This window comes from Indicator indicator, chromosome 2 (assembly GCF_027791375.1).
Source record: "Indicator indicator isolate 239-I01 chromosome 2, UM_Iind_1.1, whole genome shotgun sequence".
Taxonomy (NCBI): domain Eukaryota; kingdom Metazoa; phylum Chordata; class Aves; order Piciformes; family Indicatoridae; genus Indicator; species Indicator indicator.
This window is the reverse complement of record NC_072011.1, coordinates 64,640,340-64,666,340: the sequence shown is the minus strand read 5'-3', so window position 1 is coordinate 64,666,340 and position 26,001 is coordinate 64,640,340. Positions and strand designations below refer to the sequence as shown.

General features: G+C 44.2%; 1 protein-coding gene across 8 annotated transcripts in view; it reads left to right on the top strand.

The window, feature by feature from the left end:
* The window catches only part of FAM135A (family with sequence similarity 135 member A), a 71,058-nt gene extending 46,080 nt beyond the window's left edge, over window positions 1–24,978 (top strand). For 3 of the 8 annotated variants that reach the window (XM_054392532.1, XM_054392549.1, XM_054392541.1), the window contains 10 exons: window positions 6,922–6,995; window positions 7,277–7,431; window positions 8,200–10,501; window positions 12,359–12,519; window positions 15,425–15,516; window positions 17,419–17,516; window positions 19,564–19,715; window positions 22,189–22,299; window positions 23,275–23,388; window positions 24,740–24,978. In XM_054392532.1, the coding sequence (XP_054248507.1) occupies window positions 6,922–6,995; window positions 7,277–7,431; window positions 8,200–10,501; window positions 12,359–12,519; window positions 15,425–15,516; window positions 17,419–17,516; window positions 19,564–19,715; window positions 22,189–22,299; window positions 23,275–23,388; window positions 24,740–24,945 (3,465 nt within the window). In that variant the 3' untranslated portion in view covers window positions 24,946–24,978. Of the gene's footprint in view, window positions 1–6,921; window positions 6,996–7,276; window positions 7,436–8,199; window positions 10,502–12,358; window positions 12,520–15,424; window positions 15,517–17,418; window positions 17,517–19,563; window positions 19,716–22,188; window positions 22,300–23,274; window positions 23,389–24,739 lie in introns of all 8 variants that reach the window. The other 5 variants (XM_054392574.1, XM_054392566.1, XM_054392558.1 and 2 more) reach the window with 2 other exon arrangements.
* The last annotated feature ends 1,023 nt before the right edge of the window (window positions 24,979–26,001 follow it).

Sequence of the window (26,001 nt, the reverse complement as noted above, 5' to 3'; positions counted from 1 at the left end):
TGTTCCAGTGTTCCACCACACTCACGGTAAAGAACTCGTTCCTAACATCCAATCTAAATCTGCTCTTCTCTCATTTCAAACCATTGCCCCTTGTCCTGTCACTGCAGGCCTTTGTAAACAGTCCCTCTGCAGCCATAGGCCCCTTCAGGTACTGGAAAGGCTGCTCCTAGGTCTCTCTGGAGCCTTCTCTTCTCTGGGCTGAACAACCCCAGTTTGAAACTGAAAAAAAGTTGAGCTTATTTTATTTTTGCCAGAAGTGGCTAATTGCTTTTTCTTATTGCGTGCTGCAGTTACTGGATACTTTGTTATCTACTCAAACATCAGAGACTGAAAAGGAGATGCAGGGCATGGGTAATCTTAAACTTGCCTTTTATTTAGGGCATGATAGCTCAGGGCAGGCAGGCTGGCTCCTTAAGAATGGAGTAATATGGCACTGAGAAGGAAATTCCACCTGAGCCAGCTTCAGGGGAACCAGCAATATGATGTTAATTAATTTTACAAAGGGTAATTTGCAAATGTGACACTTGTTTTCTCTCCTCCCAAGACGTGAAGAGCTGGTGGTAATACTTTGCTAATGCATGTAAAGAAGATGTAGGTAAGAAACCATAGCTCCACCAGGCTTCCCACATGGCACTGGAGCTGGAGCCAGCAATCCAGAAATTCAATAAACCTCTAAATTGACAAAGATGCCAAATTTGCGCCTTGGTTGTTGATTTTAGATTCTGATTGCAGTTCTTAGTATAATAATTTGCAATTTGCATTAAAAATCTCTTGAGATTATAGATTTTTTAGGTGTATACCTCAAAATTATACCTTAAAATCTTGAGATTATAGACTTTGAGGTGTATAGATTTTTGGTGTAAACTTCTTTTGGGAAACCTACAATGGTTACATTTCACTGGAGGAGTTGTCTGCACACATCAAATGATGCAGGCTTTCTGGTGACTGAATTTAGTTGAGATTTGAGAGATGACTTTATTAATTCTTCTCCTGAGACAGTGTCTGCCCTTTCTAGAGTAAAATTTTTATACTATACAAAATTGTCTTCTTCTAAATAATCCCTTTTTTTATTCTGGAAATTGTTACTCTGATGTGTTTGCTACTGGAAAAATCTCTTCATTCTACCTTCTCATCCTGCAGTATTTCTAGAGTATACTCTCCACAAGGAATTTCTCACTGGGAAAGTTTATTATTAATCTAAGATAAATTAAAGCTTTAGGGAGTTATTAATCTGACTGAGTTAGATACTAGTGTTAGAAATGCCCCTTAGCAATGCCTGTCACCTGTATTGGTCACAGAATCACAGAATGTTAGGGGTTGGAAGGGACCTCCAGAAATCATTGAGTCCAACCCCTCTGCCAGAGCAGGATCACCTTGGGCAGGTCACACAGGAACACACCCAGGAGTTTTTTTGGAAATCTCCAGAGAAGGAGACTCCACAACCTCTCTGGGCAGCCTGCTCCAGTGCTCCAGCACCCTCACAGTAAGGCAGTGTCTCCAAATGTTGAGATGGAACCTCCTGTGTTTTAGCTGTGTTTTGACTTGTCCTGTCACTGGGCACCACCAAAAAGAGCTTGGCCCCTCCATCCTGACCCTCACCCCTCAGATATTTATAGACATCGATCAGATCCCCTCTCAGCCTTCTCTTCTCCACGCTAAACAGCCCCAGGGCTCTCAGCCTTTCTTCATAGAGGAGATGTTCAAATCCCTTACTCATCCTCATAGCTCTCTCTTAGACTCTCTCCAGCAGGTCTCTGTCTCTCTTGATTTGGGGAGCCCGAAACTGTACACAGTATTCCAGGTTTGGTCTCACCAGGGCAGAGTAGAGGAGAAGGAGAACCTCCCTAGCCCTGCTGGCCACACTTTTCTTGCTGTACCTCAGGATGCCATTGGCCCTCTTGGCCACAAGGGCACATTGCTGTCCCATGGATAATTTGCTGTCCACTGGGCCTCCAAGGTCTGTCTCCATGGAGCTGCTTTCCAGCAGGACAACCTTTTGTCTGTACTGGTGCCTGGTCAAATGACTGTAATCCACCTTTCTTATAAACCAGATATTTCTGCTGAAGTCTTGTTAGAAGATAAGGTGATAATGCAAGAGTATATATATTACAAGTAATGAATTAAATATATTTATTTATAATAAGTATTTTAACTCTATTTTTTTCATTATTTTAGTTATTTTCCTTGTTTAGATGTTAAATTAATTTCATATACTTTGAATATTAAGCACCAGAGAGCTAGGAACACTTTGGGTATGCTAGAATATCCATCATCTACATTAGCACAGTCAGAAGGTGGACAACTGTTTAGTGAGGAGACTGCTGAGCCTGACATTCTATAGTAGAAAAACTTTGAAGTCTGAAGCAGTTCACCTCCTTGTTCCATAGTGACATCTTCTGGTAGGTCTGAACATGCTCAGCCTCAGTAACTCTGCAGATGACACATGGTTGGGAAGGGAGTGTTGAGATGCTGGAGGGTAGGAAGGCTCTGCAGAGGCACCTGGACAAGCTGGATCGACAGGACAAGGGCAGCTGTATGGGATGCAAAAAGGCCAAGTGCTGAGTCCTGCGCTTTGGTCACAACAATGCTGTGAACAGGCTTGGGGAGAGCGGCTGGAAAGCTGCCCAGCAGAGCAGGGCTCAGCACTGGTGAGGCCACACCTTCAGGACTCTGTTCAGTTTTGGGGCACTCACCACGAGAAAGATAGTGAGGTGCTGGAGTGGGTCCAGAGGGAGGCAATGAAGCTGGTGAAGGGTCTGGAGAACAGGGCTGGGGAGGAGCAGCTGAGGGAGCTGGGGGTGTTTAGGCTGGAGAAGAGGAGGCTGAGGGGAGACCTCATTGCTTTCTACAGCTCCTTGAAAGGAGTCTGGAGCAAGGTGGGGGTTTGGTCTCTTCTCCCTAGGAACAAGTGATAGGATGAGAGGAAATGGCTTCAAGTTGCACCAATGGAGATTGAGATTGAATATTAGAAGAAACCTATTGACTGAAAGAATTCTCAAAGAGTGGAACAGGCTGCCCAGGGAGTTGGTTGAATCCCCATCCCTGGAGGTGTTTCAAAGGGGCAGAGTTATGGTGCTGAGGGCCATGGTTTAGCATCAGCCTTTGCAGAGGTAGAGAATGGTTGGACTTGATCTTAAAGGTCTTTTCCAACCAAAACCAATTCTGTGATTCAGTGCTTTTCCAAAATGATTCACTTTGATTAATCCTAAAAGATGAGAAGTGGGAAGTAAGATCTCCACCTGCTCACTGATAGATATGCAGGCACTCCATATATATTCCATAGCAGTTTGTCTGGAAGTGATGGATACAATTTCCTGCTGCAAAGTCATTGTGGAGTCAGCCCAAGTCGGCAGAGCCTGAGTCAGCAGCACCAGCTGGTACTTGTGGTTCTGCAGAGCCTGTTTAGCAGCCTCCTAGCAAATTCCCCTCCTGTCCTTCCATAAGTCAAGCAGTGATTAAACACAGTCAGCTACTGTTGGTTTGTTGTTTGTTTGTTTGTTTATTTTCCCTCCATAATAGTGATTTATGTGGGCTTTTGGAGCTTGCTTTCAACTAGTTTCATACCCATTGCTATTAGTCTAAGGGCTGTCTGGAGCTGGTAATGAGATTTTCTTCCAAAGCACTAGAATTACTTAATTATGAACAAGGTTTATTGCAGACAAAATCCCCCAAGCCTTCCTTTTCTGTTGGAGAGGGTGGCAGAATTCTAAAGATCTCATAGAACTCCAGTTCCTTTATGTGAGTGCTCACTTCTGAAGTCTAAACCACCTTGCTTGCCTTCTGGGAAACACTTTGGTGCTCTTTTCTTGACTTGAACTACAGACATCTATTAACTGGGCAATATTCCTGTTACTGTTTTATTTCCTGATGGATTAGGATCTTTAATTACTTTTTCAACTGGTAGTTTAGATGAATAATCAGCCTGCTCCCCATGCTCAGTTATTTTAAAATACATGTTTAAACCTGTAAATTTCTCTCTATTGTATCCTCTTCTACTCTGCCCTGGTGAGGCCACACCTGGAATATTGTGTCCAGTTCTGAGCCCCTCAGTTCAAGAAGGACCTCAGGGAACTGCTTAGAAGAGTCCAGCACAGAGCCACAAAGCTGCTGAAGGCAGTGGAAGATCTCCCTGTGAGGACAGGCTGAGGGAGCTGGGGCTTGGAGCTTGGAGCAGAGGAGCCTGAGGGATGACCTCATTCCTGTTGATAAAGATGTGCAGGGCTGGAGCCAGGCTCTGCTCAGGGATGTCCAAGGACAGCACAAGGGGCAATGGGTTCAAGCTGGAGCAGAGGAGGCTCCACATGAAGATGAGGAAAAACCTTTTCACTATGCGGGTGACAGAGCCCTGGAGCAGGCTGCCCAGAGAGGTTGTGGAGTCTCCTTCTCTGGAGGCATTCCAAACCCACCTGGATGTGCTCCTGTGTGACCTACCCTAGGTGATCCTGCTCTGGCAGGGGGGTTGGACTCAATAATGTTCAAGGTCCCTTCCAGCCTCCAACATTCTGTGTTTCTGTGAACAGTCTTCTCTCTTTCTAGGGGGAAAGGTTTGGAATTAGCACTGACAAAACCTGGTATTTGGAAGGTAAAAGTCTGCTTAGAAAAGGCAGCTGGGAAAACACAGGGGAGTGCTTAGGAACAGGGATTCTAATCCCACATGTGTTTGCACAAACTCCTAACAGGATTTCTGATGGAAAGCAGACCCTCTTTCGTCTGCAAGTCTGGTCCCAGCTGAGAGAAGAAGTTGCACTTACAAGAGAGGATTGAATGAAGTAGTTTTCTTATTACTGCAGAACATTTTCCATGCCAAATCATAGATGTTGTTATCACTGAGATTAATTTCATATAACAGTAAATTGAGTTCTGGGAGGTTGGGTCAGGACTTCCAGCTTCTACAGCAGGTTAGAGGTTGGGGATTTAATGTTTGTGGTTTGTGGTTGGGTTTTTTTCCTTAAGCACCATGGAGCAATTTTTTGCCAGTTCTATTTTTAGGGGGAAAAAAAAAGGCAAAAATAGAAGCTTAAGAACATGAAACTGTTAAAGCTGGAGAGGAACTTCTCATAGCTGTCTTCCAGTACCTCAAAGGAACTTGCAGGAAGGCTGCAGAGGGACTTTTCATAAGGGTATCTATTGACAGGACAAGGGGGAACGGTTTGAAGCTGAGGGAGAGCAGGGCTAGACTGGAAGAAGTTCTTCAGTACCAGGCTGATGAACAGGTTGCCCAGGGAATTTGTGGATGCCTCCTCCCTGCAGGTGTTCAAGGACAGATCAGGTTGCTCAGAGCCTTGTGCAGCCTGAGCTTGACTATCCCTAGGGATGGGGCTTCAACTACCTCCCTCGGCAACCTGTTCCAGTGTCCCACCATCCTCATAGCAAAGAACTTCTTCCTAATGTCAAACCTAAATATCCTCTTCTCTCATTCCAAACCATTGCCCCACATGCTATCACTGCAGGCCTTTGAAAACAGTCCCTCTGCAGCCTTCTTGCAGGCCCCCTGCAGGTGTTGGAGCACCACTTTAGGATTCTATACTTTATTGACTTCAGGCATACAATTAAGACTTGAACAGAATCATAGAATCAGTCAGGGTTGGAAGGGACCACAAGGATCACCTAGTTCCAACCCCCCTGCCATGGCAGGGACACCTCACACTAAATCAGGCTGGCCAGAGCCAGATCAGGCTAGCCAGAATGCTTATGGTTAGCATAGATTTTGTTATGTATTTGTCATTTGCACCCAAAATCTTTACATGAAGGTTTACAAAAGGAATTACTTTTTGTACAGTAGTTTACTGTGGGCTGGAGAGTGCTCAATGAAAATGTGAGACATAATTCTGTGTATTTTGGGACTGTATAATGGGTTTCTGCTTCTGAAGGTAATCCTCAAGCACATGCAGAAGTGTCCATCAGTCATTCCTTTTCTTCTCATCGAAATATCTCATAATATTGTTGTGTGTTATTCTTTCAGCTGAGCCTGATTGGGATGATTGATTGATTGATTGATTGATTTTCTTCACAATCAGATTTTCAGCAGGCAGTTGAATTTCATATCATTTCCCCCTCACTCATCCAGTACACAAATTAACACTCTCAGTCTCTAGCCTTGTCTGTGGCATCCTCTTCCCTCCTACTCTGCCTCAACACGGGAAAAAAACAGATTTTCTAACTTTCATGGAGAGCAGCCAGGCAGAAAGGGACCTGGGGGTGCTGGTTGACAGGAGGCTGAACATGAGCCAGCAGTGTGCCCAGGTGGCCAAGAAGGCCAATGGCATCCTGGCCTGCATCAGGAATAGTGTGGCCAGCAGGAGCAGGGAAGTCATTCTGCCCTGTGCTCAGCACTGCTTAGGCTACACCTTGAGTATTATGTCCAGTTCTGAGCCCTCAATTCAAGAAAGATGTTGAGTTGCTTGAACATGTCCAGAGAAGGGCAACAAGGCTGGGGAGGGGTCTGTAGCACAGCCCTGTGAGGAGAGGCTGAGGGAGCTGGGGGTGTTCAGCCTGGAGAAGAGGAGGCTCAGGGGTGACTTTATTGCTCTCTACAACTACCTGAAGGGAGGTTGTAGCCAGGTGGGGGTTGGTCTCTTCTCCCAGGCAACCAGCAGAAGAACAAGAGGACACAGGCTCAAGCTGTGCCAGGGGAAGTTTAGGCTTGATCTTAGAAGTTCTTCACAGAAAGAGAAATTGCCCTTGGAATGTGCTGCCCAGGGAGGTGGTAGGGTCGAGGTCCCTGGAGGTGTTTAAGAAAAGCCTGGATGAGGCACTTAGTGCCATGGTCTGGTTGGTTAGTTAGGGTTGGGTGATGGGTTGGACTGGATGATCTCAGAGGTCTGTTCCAACCTGGTTGATCCTGTGGTTCTGTGAATGCTGCTGGATGTTGCAGAGTGAATGTGACATGAAAGAAGGTCTGACTTTGTTGGGCTCTTGCAGGTGCGCAGGTTCGCAGAGGCATTCTTCTGTCTGGAGCATCCTAGGCAAGCTGCCCTTGCCTATCAAGAGCTAAAGTAAGTAGCACCTTACCCAACATGATTATCTAGTGCAGTATTTCACTGTGGTGCAAAAAAAAGACTTCTGTAAAAAGTTGAGAGAAACTTAGATTCCAAATAGAGATTTGAAGCTTTTTTTTAATGACAGTTGTATAGGAAATTATTAAAGAATACTAAAGCTATTAAATGAGTGACTATTAGAAAAGCTTCTAATAAAGGTAATTAAACTGCTGCTATTTCCTGTGAATGTAAAAAGAAATAGTTCTGTTTTCATGTAGGACTACTCTTTTTCTTTTCAGTGCTCAAAGTCATCTACAGATGTGTGCAGCTATCAAAAACACTTCCTTCTGCAGCTCTCTTCCACCTCTCGCTATTGAATGCAGTGAACTAGATGGAGATATGAACTCCCTGCCTATCATCTTTGAAGATCGATATTTGGATTCAGTTACTGAAGGTAAATGCACACTCCTTTGATGAAAGGAGGGTTAAAACCAGGTAAAACCTGAGTATCCTGAATATTCACATCTCTTGCTGGCTCAAAGGGAATGTTTATTTGCTAGGAAATTGTAGAATGGTAAGGGTTGAAGGAGACCTTCAGAGATCATGCAGTCCAAGCCACCTGCCAAAGCAGGATCACACAAGAATGCATCCAGGTGGGTCTTGAAAGTCTCCAGTGGAGACTCCACAACCTTTCTGGGCAGCCTGCTCCATGGCTTCAGCACCCTCTCAGTAAAGAAGTTTCTCCTCATGTTGAGGTGGAACTTCTTGTGTGCCAGTTTGTATCCATTGCCCCTTGTCCTATCACAGGACACTACCAAAAAGAGCCTGGACCCTTCTTCTTGATACCTACCCTTCAGATATTTATAGACATTCATAAGATCTCCTCTCAGTCTTCTCTTCTCCAGGCTAAACAGACCCAGGTCTCTCAACCTTCCCTCATCACATATATGCTCCATTCCCTTCATCATTCTCATAGCTCTCCATTGGACTCTCTCCAGGAGCTCCCTATTCTTCTTGAACTGGGGAGCCCAGAACTGGATATTAGTGCTCCAGATGTGGTCTCTCCAGGGCAGGATAGAGGGGGAGGAGAAATGTTTCTTTAGGTTGAGTTTTGATGGTTTGTTAGAACTCTGTAATTAGTAGTTTCTAGCTTCAGTTACCTGCATAACCTTGTTGTAAACAATCCTTTTTTCTCCTTGCCTTTTTTTTCTTCTGATGCAAGATGTGGATGTACCCTGGTTGGCAGGTCAGAGCCTTCCAAGGTCAGAGTCCAATAAACTGGATAAATTTGAAGCTGAAGAAAGTTTTGTGGCTGGTTTTACTAGCCCAGAGCTGAAACTGAGACCTGCAGGTGCCTCCAACCTTTGGCATCCAGAAAGTGAAAAGATGCTGACAAAAGCTTTGAAAGGGAAAAATGAAGATGCAAATAAATCCAAAGTTAAGGTTACTAAGCTCATGAAAACAATGAAACCTGAAACCACAAAAAAAGTTGTGAAACAGAACTCTAAGGACTCTGTGGTCTTAGTGGGCTACAAATGCTTGAAAAGTGCAGCACTGGAAGATGCCTCTAGAAGCTCAGAAGGCAGGCCTTCATACAATGCTAGTGAAGGGCTGGACCCTGCATTAGGTGGATTTCCTTGTGATACAAAGACCTGCAGCAGGCAAGCAAGTCAAAGAGAACTTCCATTTTTGCCATCTGGATCTGAGGAAAAGGCTGCCAAGGTGGAAGGTGTCCAACCAGGTCCTCTTAGCCCTGTGCACTGTGAAAACGTGGCTGGTTTTGGTAGACTCACTATCTCCCAGACTGGTTCTGGAACTGTACAAGCAGATAGTGCTCTACAGCCCAGAGGTACACTTGAAGGTTGTCATGGAGGTCAACCAGCTTCCTCAGGAGTCAGGACAATTGAGGTCAAACCAAGTGCTAAGAATCCCTACGAAGGGGAGAAGGTCACTGTGCACATCGGGTCGTGGGCTCAGCTCCCGCAGGACGGAGTGCAGGGAGAGAATCTGCAGGTACCAAATATCCAGTCTTCGGAATCTGGAAATAAATTGACTTCAGGAGAACACGAAGCAGTGCTTGAAAAGGAAGATGCCCTCCCACACAGCAGTGACATCTTGACAAGAGTGAAGAGCAATCAGGCTGCTGCTGCCACAAAGGAAAGTCAGCTTTCGGCGAGCGCAGACAGCACCAAGCTACCGGACGTCAGCGTGACCTGCGCCTCCTCCAGGTTTTCGGATTCAGGGGTAGAAAGTGAGCCAAGTTCCTTTGCAACTCACCCCAACCCTGACCAGGTGTTTGAAAATGCTCAAGGGCCAAGTGCACAGAACGGGGAGAGAGCCTTTCCTCAGCTTTTACTCAAGCCAGACTGTGCTGTAAAAGCTGCCCTAGAAAGCCATTGCACTGAGAGCACCAGCGCGGTGAGTGAAATCCAGTCGTCCCTGACATCCATCAACTCTCTGCCTTCAGATGATGATGAGCTGTCACCTGAGGAGAACTCAAAGATCTCTGTCATACCTGAGCGCCAGCTAAGTGACAGTAAAACTGTGTTAGACCCTGGAGCAGCTGACTTGCCAAAGCCTGGTGACAGTAACAGAACCAACAGCACCTTGCAGCAAGAGTGTGTTGCGTTTTCAGGGCCCTCAGATAACAAAGCTCTCTCTGTACACTCCTCTCTCTCAGGAACTAAAGACCTTTTACACTTAGCTGTGTCAGATGAGGATGCATCTGCTGATGTGAAAAGTTACAGCCCACAGGCAGAGCTTGGTACAGCCTGCAAGGATGCTCAGGGTCCTGAAAGGGAGCCCAGCGCTGCAGAAGAAAGAGTTAAATTGAGTGTGGGAGTTGCTTGTAAGGGTGAGCAGTCTGCTGTTTCAGGTTCTTCGTTTGTAAATGCAGTGTGTGAGGCTGGAAAAGCAAATGAAGGAAAACATATTGAGCCTTTAGAACTGAAGGAGACAACTGAAGCAGCTCGAAGTGACATTGGGACAGAGAATCCTTCTCCAACCAGTAGCACTGACATAGTAAAGCAGGGCCTTGTGGAAAACTATTTTGGCTCTCGAAGCAGCACAGATATTTCTGATATCTGGCCTCTGGACAGCAGCAATCCTGTTAGCCCTCAGAAGGAAGCATATGAAAAACAAATGATGTGCTCTTCCCAGCAAGACGAGGAAGAGGAGGAAGAGGAAGATCAAGAAATGATTGAAAATGGGTATTATGAAGAAACAGACTACAGTCTGTTAGATGGAGCTTCCAGTGCTGAGCAGGGTCATGGCTCAGCAGAAGACAGACCTCTCAGATCTGAAAGGATTGACAGTGGGCACCTGCCAGATGGAATCAGTGTGCCTCCTGTCTGTGCTCCTGGCTGTCTGTCTTTCCCTTCTTCTCTGAGAGACTCTCCTTGCAGCGTGATCTGTTCTGCACGTAGTAAGTCTGATGCAATTACCCAGCAGCCAGGCAGCACGTACTACAGCTCAGCCTCAGCTGCTTCCTGGTATGAGAGCTCTCCAGAACCTCAAATGTTAGCGTAAGTGCTTGCTTTAAACAAAGATTTTGCTTTGAGAAGTGATGGAACTATGGGAAAGAAGCGTGGTTAGAATGCCCCCGGGAATGTGGCTTGTGGATTCCACATGCTCAAGTAACATCACGTTTGAGCTGATCAGATAGAAAGGTTCTTAGCACTGAATTCCTTCTGCTGTTGGCTTGTCATTCCCTGTGGTTTGACAAACTTCAACTAAAGCACACATGATTTTTTTTCTGTTCATTGTGTTCATTTAGAAAACAAACAAAATAATTATTTGGTAGGAAAGTGATGATTTGAGCATAAAAATGGTGTTTTGTGAAGTTCTAGCAGAGGGAAACGTGCTTTTGAGTTTAAAAAAAAAAACATCCTGTAAGTGGTTGTCCACCTAATGAGTTGCATGAAGCAGATGTGCAGTGGGAGACAAGGTCTTGGCCTTAGTTCTCAGTCTTAACTTCAGGCAGCCAAAATTTTACTCCTCAGAGACCACAGGGCTCTAACACAGTGCACTGCAGTTTGGATACTGCAGCTTAATGGGTTGCAGTGCAGGTGGCTGTCAAGAAAGCGGCTTAGAAGAGAAACTAAAGCAAGGAGAATGTTAAACAGGAAGAAAAGCTAAAAAAATTGTGGTAAGCAGCTGAGAACAGGAGGAAGGTTTGAGCGGTGCTGGGGTAAAACAGAAGTGCACAGAGAAGTAGCTTCTGAAATACTGGAGAGTGGGTACTGGTGTGGAATGGGATGAAAAGCAGGGACTGGTTTTGGGCTGTTTTGTAACAATGAAAGAGTGAACTCAGAGGAAAATCAAGGACTTGGCCTTGGGGAAAGCAGAGTCTTGTGGAGCATGGGATAACTGGGATTGCAGAGGGCACCATCTGCTCTGTAGAGAACCAACCTTGGTACATTCAGTTCAGAAGAGATACCTTGAGAACAAACTAAGTCACTTCTGCTGCAGAGTGATAAGACCAACTGCCTGCAGTGGCTTCCGTTGAGACTGACTTCACTGAGGCTTGCTCTTGCCACTTAGTGAGGAATGAGCTAAAGATAAAACTGGGGAAAGAGAGAACAAAAAGTAGAACAGGAGGAAAACAGCAGGCAGAAGAGGAGGGACACAGTGTGGTGCTGCGAGGGTGCACACAGCACTGAGAGATTAAGGAGGGGAAGAAGCATCAGGTTTGAAGTGCTGCAGGGAAACTGATACACAGTAAATGAGGTAGGAAGGTCCTACACAATAAAACTAAGGGAAGGGGAAGAAAAGGAGGAACATAAGGAACTCCTTGCATGTAGGCAGCAATTAGAAACCATACAGTGCACATCTTCAGATAATAAACAAAATACCAGAGCTCTGCATCTGGGTTCTTTTAAATCAAGTATCAGTTATTCAGCCTACCAGAGGGACTTCAGGTGAGCAGTTACAGCCCTGGCTCCAGCTCTCTGCTGACCTAGGAAATAGGTTTTAAGTTTGACAAGAACTACCAAAGTCAAGGGAAGTGTCTGCCCTGACTCGTGGTTGGTTTTGATTGTTGGAATGTTGTTACTGCTGTTAAACAAAGCTGGTGCTTGCTCAAGACCAGAGCTAACCCAGGATTTTCACTGATTTTCAGACACACCTCAGGATCTGCAGAGATGTTCCAAGTTGAGAAGTCAGTAGAGCTTGATAGATAGATCTTGTTACAGAGGAAAAGGGGCTGTAGGAAGCTGCAATAAAAAAGATTTTGGGGAACTGGCTTGGAGATAATAATTTGATAAATCTATTTCCCTTTGTATCAGTTACAGAGAAGACAAAGCAAAAATAAAGTAGAAAACTGTATCCTAGGAGACCCTGTGAGTAAATTTTGATGTATTACAAATATGGTTTTGTTCCAGTTTCCAGCAGGCTAAAGAAGAATTGAAACAACTGAAGCTTCCTGGATTTATGTACAGTGATGTTTTCAAACTGGCTTCTTCAATACCTTATTTCAGTATGGAAGAGGATGACTGCTCAGAAGAAGGAATACATCTTATAGTCTGTGTCCATGGCCTTGATGGTAGGCTGGGGAAAGTGATATTGAGAGAGCAGTTCAGACTACCCCTTGGGTTTAGCTTTTGTCATTTCAACTCTGAAGGGAACCTTTCTGGGATAGAGTCACTGGAAGGAAATGGGAATCTGACTTTCTACTGCTACATCTGCCAGCCCGTTCCACTGAATCATTTACATGCAGAATTTTATGTAACATTTGGCTTTAGTAAAATTTCCATGCACATAAACTCTTTTTCTCATAGAATTATAAAAGAATGGTTTGGGTTGGAAGGGACTTTAAAGATCATCCAGTTCCAACCCCCTGGTATGGGCAGGGACATCTTCCACTAGTCCAAGGAGCAACTTGATAGAATTATAGAATCCTAGAATGGTTTGGGGTGGAAGGGACCTTAAAGATCATCTAGTTCCAACCCCCCTCGTATGGGCAAAGACACTTCCCACTAGACCAAGGCTTTGAGCAACTTAATAGAATTACAGAATCTTAGAATGGTTTGAGTTGGAGCAGAACTCAAAGATCATCCAGTTCCAACCCCCCTGGCATGGGCAGGGACACCTCACACTAGAGCAGGTTGCTCAAGGCCTTAGTTCACAGTACAGTTCACAGTAGCTACATGTCCCATTTTTTTCTGTCAGATAGGTATTTGTCCCTGTCATGCTAGTAGAATGGAGCCAGTAACAACCCATTTGTGTTCAGAATTTGAGGTGTTAGATTGTCAAGGGAAATAAAATAGGTGTCTCTTCTTAGGGTAAACAATTAGTAGTTGTAAAATGCAGTCAAGTGTTTATAAGATTTTTAAAAGGTTGATTTGGTGAATCACAGAAGTTGGAAGGAATTTCTGGAGACTGTTAAGTCCACAGAATCACAGAATGGTCTGGGTTGGAAAGAAACTACAAAGGTCCTCTAGTTCAACCATCTCTGCAGGGGCATCCTCAATTAGATCAGGTTGCCCAGAGTGCTGTCAAGCCTCGCCTTGAATTTCTCCAGGGATGGGCCCCCAACCACCTCCCTGGGCAACCTGTTCCAGTGTTCCACCTCTCATGGTGCAGAATTTGTCGCTAACATCCAATCTAAATCTGCTCTTCTCTAGTTTGAAGCCATTACTCCTCATCCTGTCCCTCTGCAGCCTTCTTGTAGCCCCCTTCAGGTACTTGCAGGTCACTATTAGGTCCCCTGGAGCCTCGTCTTCTCCAAGCTGAACACCCCCAGCTCCCTCAGCCTGTCCTCATAGCAGAGGTGCTCCACTCCCCTGATGATTTTCATGGCCCTCCTCTGGACTCACTCCCTCTGGACCCACCTCCCCTGCTCAATGCAGGGTTACCTGCAGCAGGTTGCCTGTGTTGTCTAGGACCGAACCCAGTTGGAGTTTTAATATTTTCAAGGACTGAGACACAGAAGTGATCAAAATGATAAAATCTCTTGGAAACTGAAAGAATTGGAAAGTTGTAATTGCTTGAATATGTTCCCCTGCTTTTAGTTCAGAGCATCTGTGCCTGGTAAGAAATTATACCCCTCTAGTTCAGGTGCTCCATCAAGTTCTTTACTATGAGGGTGGTGAGACACTGGAATGGGTTGCCCAGAGAAATTGTGGACACCTTATCCTTGGGAGTGTTTAAGACCAGGTTGGATGAGGCTTTGAGCAACCTGGTCTAGTGGGAGGTGTCCCTGTCCATGGCAGGGGGGTTGGATCTAGATGGTCTTTAAGGTCTCTTCCAACTCAAGCCATTCTGTGATCAATGGTTTCATCTTTTTTTGAGCAGCTTCTTTAACAATGCAAGAAAACACAAGAGAGCAATAGGATTCCAACCCCTAACATTCTGTGATCCTATGATAGAATATTGGGCTGGACCAACAGTGCACAGCCACCTCATTCACTTTTCAAGTTCCTAAGTTAATAAATAATTAAAATAACAGAACAGCTCTCTGTTTTTTGATTCCTCAGGGCAGATAGCAGCCTTTGTTGAGTTCTTTTAAAACAAAACTCAGAGGTATTCCTTCTTACTAGTGTAGGTGTTAGAATGATAGAATGCTAGGGGTTGGAAGGGACGTGCAGATGTTCAGGTGCTGTTGCATGCCTAGAATGGATGCAAAAGTTAACTTGGCCAGAAAAATCTGTTGTGACAAAGCATCGCCTCTTTGAAGCCTTAGACAATTCCACAGAGTTAGAATTTACAGATTCATAGAATAGTTTGGGGTTGGGAGGGACCATGAAGATCATCTAGTTCCAACTCCCCTACCGTGGGCAGGGACAACCTGAAATGCTGAGTTCTTCATACAAGTTCTGTCCTGTTAATAACAGGTTTGAATCAAACCCTCATTCTCTAATTAAGGCAAAAGTGCTGCTCTTTAATCAAAAGAATGCAAGGTCATTGATGTAGAGAAATCTTCAGGATGCTGGGGATGGGGTTTAGTGGTGACCTAGCATTGCTGGGTCAAAAGTTGGACTGGGTGATCTTGAGGGTCTCTTCCAGCCAAAGATACTCTATGATTTGTTGGCTTGGGTACCACTCTAAATGCATCTTTATTTGCCAACAGCCCACTCTGCCCTTTCATTCCACCAAAATATCTACAACTTGCCCTTATTCCTCACTCCTTAAGCTAGCTCTGAATTCTTTAACTGGCCTTTATCACAACTAATGAGGTTTTCAAGACTGTGATGTTCAGGGTGCTGTGTATCTGTGGGATGCTAAGACAAAAAGGAACAGGACTTCCAAAACCCATGTCTGGATTGAGTGTCATTTTTATAGCCCCATTTTGTCACCACTTTTGGCTTGGCAGTTTAGCTCCCTGCATTTTAATTAGGGCTGAGAACATCATTGGCTGTGTTTAAATATAAACCAGGTTCGTTTGAGTCTGGTAAGAGCTTTCAGTGCGAGCTCACAGTCTCTAACTCTTGATTGTTTTTCCTTTTAAGGTAACAGCGCAGATCTAAGATTAGTGAAGACTTACATTGAGCTCGGGCTGCCTGGAGGGAGGATAGATTTTCTCATGTCTGAAAGGAATCAGGTATTTGCCAACAAAACTTCAGCTCTGCAAAGCAGTGCCCAGGGGACATCTTCAGATGTGGCTGTCTGGTGGCACTGTCACCTTGCAGCTCACCACGTTTCTCTGGCCCTTTATTGTTTTCTCACGGAGTCTGTGATCGGATTGATCTGTGGCTGGCATTGAAGTCATTACAAAACTTAGGGTGGTACTGAAGGTAAAGATCTAAGGAGTGACATTTATGTGTGCTGCTAAGTTCTCAGTGATCACTTAGGAGAGTAGATAAAATCCCCTCTCTGTTAGTGGTGGAAATGGTGCTGGTGAGAAGTGGTGTGGCAGGAAGGGAGAGATGCTACTTCACACCACCTGAGACATACAGAATGCCTGCCTCTTGTTCTTCCCTCAGCATGCTGCTGTCAACTGTGGTTCTTGTTTTCAGATGAGGTAAATATGACAGAAGAGCAATTTTTAGGCTTTAGGTGTGTGTTAGGCCAGCTTCAGGGATGGATTAAAACAAAGAGGCTCTTCAGGAGCTCAAAGAAAAAGGTTCATTTAGCGTTTTCCTGTTGCTGGAATGCTTTGTGACACAGACTGGGCAGGTACCAGGCCATGCTTTCTCCTCTCCAGCCCTATGCTTTTTGGCAGTCAACAGTTCTAAAACTTTCTGATTTGGGAATTCCATTGAGGACATTTGGCCTAGTAGCTACTGGCTGGACTTTGCTCCTTGAACGCTTTCACTTCCAGTTTCCACAGCATACAGCTGAGATTAATGCTACAGTTCATACACATCAGTAACTCACCTGCAAACAAGGACACTTCAGCAGATCCCACTAAAGCCTGGTTTGGAATTAAAAAAAAAAAGATTCCCCATTTTCCACTTCAGTTAATGAAGTATTTTATAAACAGGTATAATTGCTCCCCCAGGAGGCAGCTGAGGGAGACTTAGTCCATCCAGTATTACTCGGGATCACATGTGAAACAGTTTCTGGCCATTCATGAGGTCCTTCTCCTGCCCACTTTCAACCTTCTTGTTATTTAAAATAGGATGATTGGACCCAGACAGGGCATTTTCAGGTGGATGCGCACTATGGACTTAGAAAATGCTCCCCTGATATTTTCTGTCCATGCCTTGCTTTCCTAAGACAGCTGACGATACAGAATGCAGATATGGTCAGGGCTGGTTTCCCCTGATTTGCATTTCTTGCTATTGTATCACCCAGACATGTAACAACTGTAAGATACTTCTCAAATCCTGGAGAGTTCTGAATATTTGGGTTTATCTACAAATTCTGACATCTCACACCTCCCCCTTCCCTTTCCCAGATCATTTATCAATATGTTGAACACAACAGATTTTATCACAGATCCTTTGGAACTTGTGTTGAGATGTTTTACGAAGCCTTTGCCTACTTCTGTTTTAACTTCTGACTGGTACTCACTGTAGATAATCAGGTATGAACTGGTAATAAGGCTTTACAGAGTTGTTTTGTTTGGAGTAAGCAATATTAATATAGATTCTTTCTGCTATTGCAGCAATTGTCCCATTTTTATTTCATGGGCAGCGTGATTTAGTTGTGCAGTTCGCTCTCCTGTTTTACTGCAGATAAGGTTATGTGTAGAAGAAAGCTTAGAGGCAAGGCTGGCTGTGTGAGGTTAAGATTTGGGTTACTGTATCAGAAGACAAATGGCTCTTACAGTAAAATGTGTATCACTTTATCCCATGTTCCAAGAAAGACAAAAAAGAAAAGGGGGAAAAAAATCTAGTAAGTAGGTGTAGTGTTTGTATTAAGAGTTAATGTGGATGCTCGTGTTCGTGTGCTGTTGATCAAAACACTGGGGAGTGAGAACGCAGTGATGGCAGGGTGTGCATTGCTGCATTAGAAAAGAGAGTTATTGGTTGGTTTTTTAATTTCTTTTATCTTACAGAACGATACCTTTGCTGATTTTGATTCCATGACAGATCGCCTTTTAGATGAAATTATACAGTATATACAGATTTATAACCTAACCCTGGCAAAAATCAGGTAAAGTCCCTTCTATATACCATTTATAGAAAGTAAACCAGAGCCTTGGCTTGTTCTGAAAATGTGGTGCTTAGGAGAGAGGGAGAGAGAGGGAGAAGTAGCATTTCAGGGAGGAGGGAGGAGGACAAAGAGGAGAGAGGGAAGTCTCTACTGAAAGAAGACTGAGCAGGGTTGTAAGCTCTCCTAGTCCTGTTGGTGGGGTTAGGGCAGAGCTAAGCACTGCAGGGAAGGAGCTGCTGTCCTGTGGAAGGAGCTGCTGTCCTGTGCTTCCTCACAGATTCATGGAATGGTTTAAGATGGAAGGGACCTTAAAGATCATCCACTTCCAATCCCCAAGCATGGGCAGGGACCTTTCCATTAGCCCAGGTTGCTCAAGTCCTCATCCAGCTCAGAAGTGGCTCTGCCATTCCACAACCTAAGGTCTAAATATTTTCTTTTGGCTGTAAATTGGAATTTTCAGAGGCACTAATTTTTGACTGGGAAGCATTTAAAGAGGCACAGAATTTTTTAGCTCAATATTTTACCCAGGTATCAGCAGTAGCTTTGGTTCAGCTATTTTTTGGTTGGTGAATTTAGTCATACAGAGCAAATAGAAAGGGTGATCTTAAGAGTGTAAAAGTGTGGCATGGAGATGATTCAGCCACAATTGACTTATAGAATGGTTTGGGTTGGAAGGGAACTTCAAGATCATCCAGTTCCAAGCCTCCTGCCATGGGCAGAGACACCTCACAATAGCTCTACTATAGATTTTGGGATGGTTTGCTGTTCTCTCCATTTCTCGAGACTATATTTTTAAGATAAGAAGACACTTTTTTTTTCCTTGAAATTTTGAGTCTTGTCTCTACTACATCTTCTTTAAGACAGAGCCTAGGATGCTGTGGTCCTTACCTCAGCAGGGCTCTGTAAGCAATGCTGCAAAATACCTGCCATGTTGTGGTGTCCCTTCTAAAGAAATGCTTTCTGCAGACTTGGGAGTTTGATCACAGGCACCTCAGATTAAGTGATAATTACTCTTAGATACAAAAAGCTGGAGTCCCATCCATCTGCCCCCTGGAGAAACAATTAAATGTAGTCTTCTCCAGGCAGACAGATACTCTTCAGTTGCCTGACTCAAACTGATCATCACTTATCTTGGTCCAGCTGTTAAGCAGATTTGAGATGTTGCTTCTATTTTAAAGTAATCAGATCCAGTTAAGTAATGATTTTCCTCCTTACAGGGTTACTTTTGGAATCCTTCTCCACTCAGCTGTCTCAGTGACTCTCACACAGTTATCATACTGAGTGCCAGCACTATCAAAGTGGTGATTTATTCACTCATACCACAACTCACCAAGTATTTCCTCAGGACTTGGTGCTAAGAGAAAGAAATCCAGAAACAATCATAGAATAGTCTGGGTTGGAAGGGACCTCCAAAGCTCATCCAGTCCAACCCCCTCTGCAGTCAGCAGGGACATCCTCACCTAGATTGGGTTGCCCAGAGCCCTGTCAAGCCTCACCTTGAATATCTCTAGGGATGGGGCCTCAACCACATCACTGGGCTACCTGTTGCAGTATTCCACCACCCTCATGATAAAGAACTTGTTCCTAACATCCAATCTAAATCTCCTCAAGTTTGAAGCCATTGCCCCTGGTCCTGTCCCTGCAGGCCTTTGCAAACAGTCTCTCTCCATCCTTCTTGTAGCCCCCTTCAGGTACTGGAAGGTCACTACTAGGTCTCCCCAGAGCTTCCTCTTCTCCAGGCTGAACAACCTCTAGTTTGAGTGGGATATACACCCAGAAATCATCTGGGGTTTGAGTGGGAGATAGAGGTGGAAGGAGAGTTTGTTTTCATTAGCTTTTCAAAAGTGATGTATGAAATAACTCCAGAGGAGCTCAGAAGCATGTTTGCAAGGAGACTGGGAGATGTGCACGAGCTATATTTTGTGTTGCCTAAAATCCAGGCTGCTGAATGAAAACTTGATTCATTTTCTCCCTGTGCTCTTCCAACATTTTATGACATCACTTTGGTTTTTTTTCCTCTGTTTTTTTTTTCCCCCTCTTTAAACAGCTTTATTGGACACTCCCTGGGTAATTTAATAATCCGTTCAGTGCTCACAAGACCTCGATTTAAATATTACCTCACCAAACTCCATACCTTCCTGTCTCTGTCTGGACCACACCTCGGTACCCTCTACAACAGCAGTGCTCTTGTGAACACAGGTAAAGTCTTCTTTCACTACTGTCACTTTAAGGGGGGATTTTGTCTTGGAAGTGAGTGTGGGCTGCACGTTTCTGCATTGTTTTGGTGATTAGATCTCACTGTTGTAACATGAGAGACTTTAGAGCTGCCTTCCAGTACCTGAAGGATCCTACAGGAAGGCTGGAGAAGGAGTTTTCTAAGGATGTCTGGCGATAGGCCAAGGGGGAATGGATTGAAGCTGAGGGAGAGCAGGGTTAGACTGGAGCTTAGAAGAACCTCTTCAGTATGAGGGTGGTGAGACTCTGGAATAGGTTGCCCAGGGATGTTGTGGATGCCTCCTCCATGGGGGTGTTCAGGGCCAGGTTGGCATTGAGCAGCTGAGTCTAGTTGAGAGGTGTCCCTGCCCATGGCAGTGAGGTTGGAATGGATGATCTCTGAGGTCCCTTCCAAACTAAGCCATCCTATGAAAAGTGTGCAAGAGATGCACTCTATAAGCATTTTCCAGTATGTTTGATTCAAGTTTTCTATTGTGCCACAAAAGAATTGGTGGCTAAGTGGAGTTACTGTTGGAGTTAATAGAAGCAGGGGCAACATCAGAGCCCTTTGAATTTGGTTGAAACAGCTTGTAGCCCTTGCTACACTACCAGGGAGATGGGCTTCAAGGTAAAGATATCTACAATGTAATTCACTGTGGGTACCTGCTGGGCATTTAATCATAGAATGGTTAAAGGGTTGGACTCACTTCACTACCCTCATGGGGAAGAACTTCTAATCTAAATCTCCCCTCCTCTAGCTTGGATCCACTGTCCCCAGTCTTGTCACTCCCTGACATCCTAAAAAGTCCCTCCCCAGCTTTCTTGGAGCCCCCTTCAGATACCAGAAGGCCACAAGAAGGTTTCCTGGGAGCCTTCTCTTCTCCAGACTGAACAACCCCAACTCTCAGTCTGTCCTCAGAGGAGCTCCAGCCCTCTGCTCATCCTTGTGGCCCTTCTCTGGACATGTTCCAGCACCTCCAGATCTTTCTTTAATAGAGGCTCCTGAACTGGACACAATACTCCAGGTGTGGTCTCACCAGAGCTGAGCAGAGGGGCAGAATCCCCTCCCTGGCCCTGCTGGCCACACTTCTCTTGCTGCAGCCCAGGCTCTGCTTGGCTTTCTGGGCTGCAAGAGCACACTGGTGGCTCCTGTTGAGTATCTCATCCACCAGCACCCCCAAGTCCTTTTCTTCAGGGCTACTGTCAATATCTTTCAGATATTAGAATCTGTGACTGAATTTCACCCAAATACCCCAAAGTGATTTTACTTTTAGAAAGTGCAGTTTTGCAGGATACAGACAGGGAGAGCTGTTTGCTTGTTTATATCACTGCCAGCAAATGACTTTCAGTTAATTCAAGTTAAAGCTCTCAGAGGATAATCCAGAATGTATTCTGGAGAAAGTAAGGATTTCTGGAGTATAGTTAAAGGCTGTACAAACTATCCTTTTTATACAATAGCCTTCCTCTGTATTTCAAGCTCTTAAGATTTTAGAAGATGCCAAGATAATAAATCCTGGCTGCTGACGTCTAAATGACTCTTCTGTTTCACTGCTAATAAATTGCAATCTAATCAATAACGATTTCTCTGAGAGCTGAAGCAACACATAAATACATTCTTGAGGCTTACAAGCACTTGCTTTCCTGCTTTTTTGTTTTGCTTGGGGAGGGAAGGAAGATTATCTGGATTAATTAATCTCATTGACTAATAAAGAGGCTACAGCACAAGAGAAAATGTTCTACTGTGGTATTCCTGCAAAGAAAATTCTGCTTCCTTTTGTCAGGTTCTATTTAATGAACCCAGTTCTATAAAGTGATGTTTGGGAATCTGAAAATCATAGAATCATAGAATTGTCAGGGTTGGAAGGGACCTCAAGGATCATCCAGTTCCAAACCCCTGCCATGGGCAGGGACACCTCACACTACATCAGGTTGCTCACAGCCACATCCAGCCTGGCCTTAAAAACCTCCAGGGATGAGGCTTCCACCACCTCCCTGGGCAAACTGTTCCAGTGTCTCACCACCCTCACTGTGAAGAGCTTCTTCCTAACATCCAATCTCAATCTACCCATTTCTAGTTTTGCTCCATTCCCCCCAGTCCTGTCACTCTGACACCCTAAAAAGTCCCTCCCCAGCTTTCTTGGAGCCCCCTTCAGATACTGGAAGGCCAAAATAAGGTCTCCTTGGAACCTTCTCTCCAGACTGAACAGCCCCAGCTCTCTCGGTTTGTCTTTATAGGAGAGGTGCTCTGAGCATCAAAGTGGTCTAAGAGTCTGGAAATTACTATAATAGAGTTTGTGTATTGCCTTGTGGCTGACAGATTTGTCTGTTGTCACTCCTGGCAAGGAGAAATATGAACATCTCAGAGGCTAAGCATATGAACTTTGCATTTTTTACTCACATTTAATGAGTTTCCATCTTTTATTGTGGCCCTATACTGATGTTGTACCTAACAATGCAGGACTGTGGTTTATGCAGAAATGGAAGAAGTCTGGGTCTTTATTGCAGTTGACCTGTCGAGACCATTCAGATCCACGCCAAACCTTCCTCTACAAACTCAGTAAAAAAGCAGGTAAGCTTTGGGGGATCCCTGCTTTGGGGGATCCCTGCTTTGGGGGATCCTTGCTTTGGTACTTGCTCTTTGAAAGGCAGCAATACAGAACTGTGACCAGGGATGCTAGAGTGATGGTGATGAATCCTGCTGCAGCTGCGATGGTGACTGAAATACCAGTGAAGACAAGGCACCAACCACCTTGAGGTTTCTTTAAGCAATGTGGAGGCTTTACTGCTCTCTGCTAGCCAGAAACCAACCACTTTCCTCCTAAGAATCAAGAGGAAGGGCTTGGAGTGATAGGATGAAGAGAAATGGATTGAAACTTGAGGAGGGCAGATTTAGACTGAAGATTGGGAAGAAATTCTTGCAGTGAGGGTAGGGAGACACTGGAACAGGTTGCCCAGGTAGGTTGTGGATGTCCCTTCCCTGGAGTAGTTCAAGGCCAGGCTGGATGAGCCCTTGAGCAACCTGGGCTGGGGGCAGGGGGATTGGAACTGGATGTGATCTTTAAGGTCCCTTCCAACCCAAACCATTCTGTGAATCTATGAAACGGGAGACATCACAACTGGGTCATGCCTCTGTGTATTACAGTATGTGCAGAGGAAAGGAAGCAAACATTTTGTTACTCTCTATCTCTGCTTAATGCACTGGGGAGTTTTTTGCCTTTTAGTGCAACATCTTGTAATAAATCAGTGCCAAAATTCAGTTGTGAAATTATTAATGATAATAGTGTATAAAATAATACAACAGATATTGCTTATATTTCTATACTATTATATTTGTATACAATTATATTTCTATATTAATTTCTATATTATATTTCTATGGTAGTTATATTTATATATTAATTAAACTTCTATATTATTTTCCTGTATTATATTAGACTGTATTAATTCTATATGAATATATTAATCATATTAGAGTATGTTAATCATTTGGTATTAATTGTCAGGGGATTTGCTCTAATGGGTACCTTTTTCTGTTCTCCTGTAGGTCTTCATTACTTCAAGAACATTGTGTTGGTTGGATCTCTGCAGGATCGTTATGTTCCTTATCACTCAGCTCGCATTGAGATGTGTAAAACAGCTTTAAAAGATAAACAATCAGGTAATGAATCGTAGAATGTCTTAGGTTGGAAAGGACCTCAGAGATCATCTACTCCACCATGGGCAGGGACACCTTTCAACTAGACTCAGCTGCTCAAGGCCTCATCCGGCCTGGCTTTGAACACCCCCAGGGAAGAGGCATCCACAACCTCTCTGAGCAACCTGTTCCAGAGTCTCACCAACCTCTTCCTAAGCTCCAGTCTAACCCTGCTCTCCCTCAGCTTCAAATTATCCTCCTTGACCTAGACACCCTCATGGAAAATCCTTCTCCAGCCCTCCCCTGCAAAGGAAATAGAGCACTCAGGTGAAACCTCCAAGGTCTCACATTGATCCCATTGAATTTTGGCTGCTTAACTGAGGCATCTCTATTAGATATTGAGACCCTGGGTTTACTTTATGATAATGCTACAGGGACAAAGGGAATCCTATGGGAATGTGGAAACAGTAAGATGTCAAAAAGAGCCTACCACTTTCATCTTGACACTCACCCCTCAGATATTTATAGACATTGATCAGATCCCCTCTCAGCCTTTTCCTCTCCAGACTAAACAGCCCCAGGCCTCTTAGTCTTTCTTTACAGCAGATACGTTCAAGTCCCTTCATCATCCTCATAGCCTCCCTTGGACTCTCTCCAGCAGATCCCTGTCTGCAGGGATTCATTCCAGCCTTACAAATAAACAACAGCAAATAAACATAGTCTGATAAATGAATACCAATGAGAACATCCTGACTATAAATATACAAACTCTAAAATGCATTCCTTGAAATCATTTTCCCACCATTTCTGGGCAAATTAAACTTCCTGCATATTCTGTCTGCCCAGAATAGCAACACAGCACTTCTCTTATTCCTCTGGGACTGCAGAACCACTGAATGTTAGAGATTGGAAGGGACCTCCAGAGATCATTGAGTCCAATACCCCTGCCAAAAGCAGGATCCCCTAGGGTGGTCTGCACAGGAATGCATCCAGGTGGGTTTTGAAAGTCTCTGGAGAGGAAGACTCCACAACCTCTCTGGGCAGCCTGCTCCAGGGCTCTGTCACCCTCACTGTAAAGAAGTTTCTCCTCCTGTTGAGGTGAAACCTTCTCTGTTCAAGTTTGTATCCATTGTTCCTTGTCTTATTACTGTGCACCACTGAAAAGAGCCTGGCCCCCTCCACTTGACACCCACCCCTCAGATATTGATAGTCATTGATCAGATCCCCTCTCAGACTTCTCAAGACTAAACAGCCCCAGGGCTCTCAGTCTCTCTTTGCAGGGGAGATGTTCAATCATTTTGACCTCAAGGTCAAATAAGTGTTACTTATGCCTGGGAATTGACATGGTCTGAATTTTTTCTTTTTTCTTCTCCAGGACCAATTTATGCCGAAATGATCCAGAACCTGCTGCTGCCAGTTCTGCAGAACAAGGACTGTACCTTGGTTCGTTACAACGTGATTAACGCCCTGCCCAACACGGCAGACTCTCTGATCGGCAGAGCCGCGCACATCGCTGTCCTGGATTCAGAAATCTTTTTAGAGAAATTCTTTCTTGTTGCTGCCCTCAAATATTTTCAGTAAACAAAAAAACAAACAAACAAACACAAGCATTGTAAGCAACTTGGTTTCTTACCTCATTAACAGATGAATCAAATAATGTGTGGTATTAAAGTCTAGCTGCAGCTGTATTTTAAGAGATATTTATACTTTTTATATGGAAGATAATTTATATCATCCACACTTAGGGCTTTTTAACATCAACTTTTACTTTCTAGGTAATGTGGCTGTGCAATATTTTTTTTAATTATTATTTTTTCTTTTTACTTTTCTATTATTTTTTCTTCTTAATTTTGGGTACCTAATTAATTTGGAGATTAAAGCACAGTACGTGGTTTTGATTGGTTTTATTTCCAGGCTCTTAGACAACAGAAGTCAATGTTACTTGGTTCCATTTTTCCCAGAGGCTTTAGATGTGGAAATAAATTGGATTTTAAAATTCTAAGAAGGTCTTAAGCGTTCGTTTGTTGTATTTTAGCACTGTAGGAAGTTGAAACTGGAAACACAAGGAGCTGCTAAAATACTGGAGGTCTGAGAATTTGCTTTTATCCATGGGTCTGGGTCTGTCAAGACTTCACCACAGCTTAGCAGCTTCCTACCAAGTCCTTCTCCTCGTTGGTAAATAGGAGCCTGTGGGAGTAGATTTTCTACTGATCTCAGAGCCATGGTAGTTTACACGCTGAGTTTTCTTACTGGAACACTTCAGTTTTCAGAAGCAAATGGCACCTAAGGATCTTTGAATGTTCAATGATAGCTGCCTTCCAATCGCTGAGGTCTGCAGACGGCTCCTTCCTCTGTCAGTTCTCCAGCTCAACCTGGACAGTTTTACACAGACTTCCTTCTCTCTACATCAAAGGAGTAAATGGTAGAAATTTCTGCAATACTTTTATGAATTCTAAGCAATTTTTAAACCTTGTTCTGATGTTTTCTTGAGTACAAAGCGTTGTAAATACAAATCAAGAACGGGACAATGTTGTAAACTTTCCCTGTCTAGTGACACAGACAGAATGGTTTTGATATACAGGAATGTCCAAGGTCTACTGACTTTCTACTGGTGCTGCACAGCATTAAAGTTGGGGT